General features: G+C 37.5%; 1 protein-coding gene across 2 annotated transcripts in view; it reads left to right on the top strand.

Moving 5' to 3' along the window:
- The window catches only part of LOC109534242 (schwannomin-interacting protein 1 homolog), a 33,317-nt gene that overhangs the window by 21,320 nt on the left and 3,794 nt on the right, over positions 1-8,203 (top strand). The window contains exons 7-9 of one of the 2 annotated variants that reach the window (XM_019899837.2): positions 804-1,071; positions 1,122-1,328; positions 4,496-4,593. In XM_019899837.2, the coding sequence (XP_019755396.2) occupies positions 804-1,071; positions 1,122-1,328; positions 4,496-4,593 (573 nt within the window). Of the gene's footprint in view, positions 1-800; positions 1,072-1,121; positions 1,329-4,495; positions 4,594-8,203 lie in introns of both variants that reach the window. The other variant, XM_019899836.2, reaches the window with a different exon arrangement.

Below are 8,203 nucleotides of genomic sequence, written 5' to 3'. Positions count from 1 at the left end.
AGCAGCGTAAGTAAAAATCCGTAAATTCATTATTAGTTGCTCTCTCCTTAATATACTAATCTGTCTGCATTGGTTTAAATTAGGTAAATATTATATAGAATTTCACTTATTCAACTTAACCTAACTTTGGCGGCTTTAAAAGTAAACTGAACTCTTAAATTTGTATTTTGGTCATCACGAGAACAAGATGGTGATATCGGATATGTGGATATGTGAATTTGCCCGGAACACAAAGTACGATCAAAGGCATATTCTATCTGCCTCATCATTAGCTTTTTGTTCGTGCTTTCATTAAAATGATCCTCGCAACAAACAAACATTGATTTTGATTTAGGAACATCACGTCTGCCTGCTTTGAACCATAAAACTTTACGTGCATAATCATGAGCAACGGTTAGAAAGAATTGGTTTGGAGCACTTATTGAAGCATCCTGGCACAAAACACCACTTATTTTGTGATCCATACGTCACTATTTTCCATTATGCAAGATAATAATAATCACCATAACTTAAATAATAAAACAAAGCCGCGGAAACAACAAAATAAACACGAGACACTTTGCTGATATGACCTGCTACGTCACAATCGGGATAGGCAACCGACGATACGGATTTGGCGTTTTTGGCGGAAAACATCTGATTTGAATTTAAATTCGCTTTAAAATTATTATGGAGACTTTTTTTATTAAATTAACATTAAAATATATTAATAAATAAGCTTTAACATTACAAAAAAAACTGAAAACATCCGATTTGCGTTCGCATCCTGACTGGTCTCAAAGAACCCTTTTGCTGCAAAGCAGGAGAGAAGAATTGGCAGGCAGGTGCCCTCCTTCCTGCCGTTAAGCCAGAAATCGCTGCCAGCAACCCCGCAGGAAATGCTGTCGCCCATAGAGAGTAGCGGGAGGATTGTGAAGCCTGCAGTTAACCACTCGGAGCCTGCAGATAAAAAACCCGAAACCCTCAGAAGAGACTCCAATCGGGAACTGGAGGAAATCGAAATCCAGATCAAAAAAATCAAATCGGACACCATGAACAGCCTGGGGCAGCTGGACCAGTTCAGGAAAGAAGGTAGGTGCACTGAGACAACAAATCTCCAGCTGATCCAGACCGTCCAGCAGATTTCACCAAACAGTTCCGGGAAAAGGACGAGGACAGTTCAGCAATGAAGTCAAACAACTACGCGAAAAAAAGACGCGACTACAATCAGCAATTCGGCAGTTTGATCACTTTCCCGAAGCGACAGTCCATCAAGCGCGATCCAGTTAATCGAAGATCGGTGCCAATGGTGCGGGACAGGAAGAAACTGTGCAATCCTGAACTCTTCGGTGAGCGATTAGTCGATTTATCATTGTCGCCCAAAAGTATCCAAATCCCATGTTGAAATATGAATTGCTAAAGCGAAGCTTTTTGCCAGCGATTTGCATTTTATTGAAATCCCATGCAAATCCTGAATAATTTCCAGTGGCGCATCAAAGAGCGGGCGAATTTCATCAAAATTCAATTTGCCCTCCTCAGAGTGGCAGCGATGATTAGGTTTCAGGCCGGTGTGACCCGAAAGCCCCTACAGACATCCATCACTAATCTGATGAAATCGAAGCAATAAAAGCCGGCCAATTAATGGACATTTCCAGATCGCACAGCGAGTACGAATATCAATTAATCCTGCACGAGGTCGCCGTGTTAATTCCTTTGGGGCCCTATTGGGGCTGTAATGACCGCTAATTAGAGCCAAGATGGTCGCGCTGCTCGTTCACGCCATTGCTCGAACATTAGCTTAATTAACCAGCGATTATGACTCTTAACGGATTCGCATCATTTTTCCCTAACAATCACCAATAACCATCGGCATTGTGAACGAAAAGCTGAAAGAAACGGCCATTTACGGAAATTTATTGGGAATCTTTTGGGGCCAACCCGATAGACCCGAAGGCTCTAAAAATTTTGAAATTTGCTTTCGAGATTGCCTGCAGCTTTGGACCTCCAGAATCGACAAACTGCGGGATTTTGAAAGTTCGATAAAAATCGCAAAAATTTTCAATTTAAATCGATAGTTGGGCCAAAGAGAGCACCATTTTAGCTTGAAAATGATGCAAAAATGTTGTCTATCTTGGCTGGTTCTTTGGAAATTAATTTTTCAAAATTGTTTTCTTCGAACTCAAACTCACAGTTATGAAATTTTGCCAAAAATCGTCTAAATTTGCCATTCAGGTGCAACCTTCCACGGATTTAGAGCCACATTTTAAGCAATAACGTTTTCCTTTAATATTCTTTTGCTACCGTTACTCGTACAACTTGGCTGGTGTTTGCACAATTATTTTTTGAACTTGCAGTTGCAAGTCGAATCACCCAATTTTAATTCACTTTTTCAATTTTATCAAAAATCGCCCAAATTTTTTATTGAAGTCCAATTTTCCAAAGATTTAGATCAACATTTTCTTTTCAAAATCGTGCCAGTTATTTTTTTAACTTAGTCGATTTTTTAACAACATTTTTTGTGAAACTTCATTTCCAATTTTCATCGGAGAGAAATCACACATTTTAGTTCACTTTTCCAATTTTGTCAAAAATCGCCTAAATTTTCCATTTAAGATCAACTTTCCAATAACTTAAAACGAATTTTTCTTTTTAAAATCGTGTCAAAGTTACTCTTCAAGCGTGGCCGGTTTTTTCACAATTTTATTTTAAAAATGCAATTGCAATTTTTAACGAAATCAAATCACACATTTTTAATTCACTTTTCCAATTTTGCAAAAAATCGCCCAAATTTTTTATTCAAGTCCAACTTCCCACCGATTTAGACCAACATTTTCTTTTCAAAATGGAGCCAAAGCTATTCTTGGAACTTGGCTGGTTTTTTCACAATTAATTCTTGAAGATTCAGTTGCAATTTTCATTGAAACCAAATCACACATTTTTATCTCAGTTTTCCGATTTTGCCAAATATCGTCCAAATTCTCCATTTAAGGCAAATTTTTAAAATATTCAGAGCAGCCCTTTCTTTTTAAAATCATGCGAATATTAATCCTCTACCTTGACTGCTTTTTGCGTAATAAATTTTCGAAAACGGTGTTGCCTTTTTCACTGAAATTTCTAATTTCACCAAAAATCGCCCAAATTTTCCTTTTCAGTTCAACTTTTCAAGAATTTAAAAGCACATTGTATTTTTGCAATATATTGGCAATTAATTTTTGAAATTTTCATCGAAGTAAAATCTACACGGGCGAGTTCAATTTTGAAATTTTTCCAAAAATCACCAAAATTTTCAATCTAAGTGCACCTTTCCAAGTTTAGAGCAACGTTCTATACTCAATGCCCTGCCAAAATAAATCTTCTAGCTTGACTAGCTTTTTGGTAATTAATTATTGAAAAATAGTTGAATTTTTGTCGACAGCGAATCAGTCAGCGTAAGTTCACTTTTCCAATTTTGCCAAAAATCTTCCAAATGTCTCATTTAATTCCCACATTTCCCGAATTTAAAGCAATATTTTATCTTCAAAATTCTGCCAAAACAAGTCTTCTGACTTCGCTAGTTCTTTGCTAATTTGATTTCCAAGAAATAATTAACGTTAACACTGTTTGAGCTCAGTTTTCCAACTGTTTAAAAAATCGCCCAAATATGCAATTCAAGTCCAACTTTCCAAAGGTTTCTAAGTTTTTTTTGCTTCATAATCGTGCCAAAATTACTCCTGTGGTTTTCTAGATGTTCCGCGACGAATTTTTCAAAATGCAGTTCCAATTTTCATCGAGGTCAAATCACACATTTTTAGCTCGCTATTCTAATTAAAACTGTTTAGTGTAAAAATTTAGTAAAACCTTTTTTTCAAAATTGTAGCAAAATTGCACCTCTGGCTTGGCTGTTTGTTGGGTAATTAATGTTTGAAAATGCGATTGCAATTTTTCATCGAAGTCAAATCACCCAGTTTGAAATCGATTTTTCTCAACAAATTGACCAAACTTTCCATTTAAGTGCAACTTTCAAAGGATTTAAAGCAACATGTTCTCTTCAAAATCCTTCCAAAACTTGTCCTCTACCGTAGTCAAATCACCCAGTTTGAGTGTACTTTTGAAATTTTCCTTTAACATCGAACTTTTCCGCAATTTGGAGCAACATTTTCTCTTCGCAACAGTTTCAAAATTACATCCTATAGCAGAACAAGATTTTTGAAAATTCAGTTGCTATTGAAGGCAAATCACCCAGTTTGAGTGCACTTTTCAGATTTTGCCAAAAATCGCTCGTTTAATCCATTGAAGTCCAACTTTCCGCGAATTTAAAACAACAACATGGAAAACAAGTCCGTGATGTAAATTAAGTGAAAATTCCTCAACCAAAACTTGAAGATTTAGGAGCAAAAACACTTAGAAATAATAATATTTTTGATCCCGCACTTTTTGCCTTTTTAACAGTTAAGATCCAACAAAAATATCCGCTTGCCACTGGAAACTTTTAAAACCATTTTGAAAAAACGTCGATGTAATCGAAAGCTTCCCTCAGGTGCATTCGACGTCTACAACATAGAAACAGCCATGCCCAAGATCGACCTCGAAGCCATCGAGAGCCACCTCAAAGCCGCCAAGGAAGAGGAGCGAAGGGTGAGTTTTGAATGTTTTTTAAAATTAGCGTTTTCTCCAAATCTACGCCAAAATCCGCTGGTTAATCCCGCTAATGTATGCCACTGACCCACATCGAGCGGATGACCAGCTGAACTACGTATCCATGTTAATTCGCTGGATGCTGTTGTCGGCGCTCCTACACGAATAAATGTTTATCTTCCGGATGAAATAACAAACAATTGTAGTCCAGCGGCATGTGTAATTTTCTAGTGCTCAAAACCCGCAGGCCTTGGCCAGCCAAGGCCTGAGGATGGAGAAGGTTTGGAAGCGAAACTGGCACAAGAACCTAGATGACCAAATTCGAACCCCTAGGGAAAAACTCGGGATAAAACTCAGTTTCCCAGCCACAGAGCCATGATCTTGTACTAAAGAAGGCTTCAAGAGCAACTAAACACATGGGGGCGATGTCGACCTTACGCAATTGGGATATGGAGAGTCTGATTCGGGATTTATCCTCGCGCATTTATTTCTCGATCTGATCTCATCCCGATCTGGGAATTTCAATTGGAAACGCTCAATCGCCCAGAAAACGTATCAACTTTTTCGTGCGGGAAATCGAGCGCGAGCTTCAGTCGCTTCAAACTTGTCCAGAACAGCCGGATTTCGTCCAATAATGGAACGGTTGCCGAAAAGTTCACTTTCCAGCAAAAGCCAGCGCTACAAGGTAAATAGACCATAAAAATGTTTATCAGTAGGATGGGACTGTTCACCTCATTCAAATGCCCGATAAGGCCAGTTTATCGCACATATACCAGGCGGCGGAATGTTAATTCGGTTTATCTAGAGGAGAATTTGCCTAATTCTCTGCGCCTTGTATGCAAGTGAACGACAATGTTGGTGCAATGCGGTCTGGAAGAAGAAGATCCGGGATGTCGGAAACTGATCAGGAAGTTGCACTTTGAAGAAACCTTCCGAAAGGTGAGTTCGCTTGGCAATTGCTTCATTTTCCTCAAAACTTTTCCAACAACTCGAAGGTCAGATGAATCGAACAAACTGAAACAAAACTGAACAAAATTTTCGTTCCTCCTCCTCATCTAAGTCCAAACGCTTTCAAACCGGGTCAGTGTCAACTGCAGAACCAGGCAAGACAAGACACAAAATCGAGAATATTAATTAAGAAAGCGAAAAAGCTGCAATTAAAACATGGCCAGTGTTCTGCAACCGTACTAGATGAGTGAATGTTGCGCTCTACTAACCAATGATTTGGCTTTTTTTACTTCCACTTGGCCATTGTTTAATTAACCATAGACCATAGCTTTCGCACTTTTGACTACCAGCAGTGCGGCATGTTCTTGCAATATTTGCGCCTAAGAAGCCTTAGAAGTTCCGAGGTTTTCAGCTAATTGTTCAAGCTGATTAACAGCCAATTGAGTTCAAATGGTGTACCAAAACTCTTCAGGTGATTTCGGCGAGTTTTTCCATCGAAAGCCAACAGTTTCGTCCAGTGCGCGCTTACCATCGAACCAGCGAAAAAACGTGAAACGTGATTTACATCAAATAAAAACAGATTACAAATTCCCCAACATGCCAAAACATTGCTTGTGGTTGGACTGATTATCCCAATTAATCACTGCTATCATATGAACTGGAACACCATCCGCTGATAACAAAAAAACCGCACATAATGGCATCATTAAAACGGAAAAGACATTACAAGAAGGACAGTTTGTATGTGAGTGATCTGTACACGTTAACGTTTGATGCAAATGAATCGGTTGAAACCTTAGAAGAAACTGTAAGTACATTTTCGTTCAGTGACCTGCAACGTTGACAATAACGTTTTTATCAAATAAGGTCATATTGGGACATGCTCTGATGCAATTCCTAGACGGATTTTATTTGTTAGAAAGTCACGGAATTGCAATCACTTGCAAGGGAAGCTAAAAGCTGTTTAAAGTACCTTGAAAGTACCCGCACCAGTCTCAAGTATTTTCATAGGTTAATAGTCGAGTTTATTGGAAAAATGTGTCTCGGAAGACGTTGTAATATCCAACGTTGACCCTGAATAATCTTGCGCCTTTATAACGTTTTTACCCAATCAGTATTGTTGGGTCAGTTTGATGTGTTTCAAAAGACTTAAGAAACTTTTAAAGTCAACTGAACTTGCGAAACACACAAGATTTGGAAACATATAACGTTTGTATTGAATATTCGTACATCTGAATAACGTTTTTACTGAATAGTATCAGATTGGGAGAACATTTCCTTTAATAGTTGCCGCATAAAATAGAAGAGTTTCAAGCGCATCGTGCAAATCGAAAAAAATTGACACTGTACTTCTAGAGCTTTAAAAAAATTGCCATTTTCTGGCGGTTTTTCAAGTCTAAACTTCTCAAAAAATCTAAAAAAAAAATACAACAACCAGTTTGGTTGCATTATCATCTAAAAAAGAAGTTGAAAGTCAGTTTAGCGTGCGAAACTCAAAAAATGTTGAAGCATGTCACGTTTTCATTGAATATTTGGATGGGTAACGTTTTAACTGAATAATGTCCGATTGAGCACACATTTTCTTTGAAGTTTCCGGCATAAAATCGGAGCGATTTAAGAGAACATGTCAGTTTTATAAGTCTTAATGTGTCTAAATTTGTCAAAAAACTGAAAAAACAAGTTTGAAGTCAGTTTAGCATACGATTTTGTAGGATGTAACATTTGTATTGAAATTTTGCAGATCTGCATAACGTTTTTACTGAATAATGTCAGATTGGAAGAACGTTATCTTTAATAGTGTTGTGCTACAAGCATAAGGTCCTTGGGAAGTGGAAAAATTGTGTGTATTCACACAATTTCTTCAAAAACTTCAAAAAGGCAAAGAAGAGAAACTTCGTCAGTTGAACGTGCGAAGCTCACACTATTTAGAAACATGTAAAGTTTTATTAAATAATCGCACATCGAGGGTTGAACCATTTCTGTTGAATAATACCGCATTGGAAGACTGTTTTCTCGGTATTTTGTCGCTTAAAATAAGCACCCTGCAATCATATCGATGCAAATTAGAAGAAATGATGAACTATTCTTTTAGAATTTTAGAGAAAATTGTCATTTTCTAAGGCATTTTGATACAAGAAAAGTTTACAGTCAGTTGAAAATGCAAAGCTCACAAGATCTGGCTGCATGCAACCAACGTTTTTATTGAATAATATTGCAAAGATTATTGCAAAATTTCATCTTTTCCGTCCCGTTTTGCATGTTTCTCGGAAGCAAAATGAGCAAGAACGCACGTTTTTACATCATTCCAGAGATAACTAAATGGCCTTTATTCGAAGTTTCCCAAGAACCCAAATTTGAATATCAAACACTTAGGTTCAAGATTATGCCAAAATTCCATGTTTTTCGTCCGATTTTTGCTCATTTCTCGGTGGCAAAATGAGCATTTGTACATCATTCTAGACAGAAATAAATGGCCTTTTTAGAAAGTGGATCATGGATGGGAAATGTTGGCAGTTTTCTCAAAAAAGGCTTGAATTCAGGAAGTTTTAGATTTGCCTAGTTTTTTTTTCGATTCAGTCGTAACAACGTGAGTGAGGAAATTCGAGTAGTTTTGACCCAGAAAGCGAAATTTGAATATCAGACACTTAGGTGCAAGATTATG

The sequence above is a fragment of the Dendroctonus ponderosae genome, unplaced genomic scaffold, assembly GCF_020466585.1.
Source record: "Dendroctonus ponderosae isolate FM_Combo_2020 unplaced genomic scaffold, Dpon_F_20191213v2 Dpon_F_20191213_11, whole genome shotgun sequence".
Taxonomy (NCBI): domain Eukaryota; kingdom Metazoa; phylum Arthropoda; class Insecta; order Coleoptera; family Curculionidae; genus Dendroctonus; species Dendroctonus ponderosae.
The sequence above is the reverse complement of the archived record's forward strand: the minus strand, read 5'-3'. Positions and strand labels throughout refer to the sequence as shown.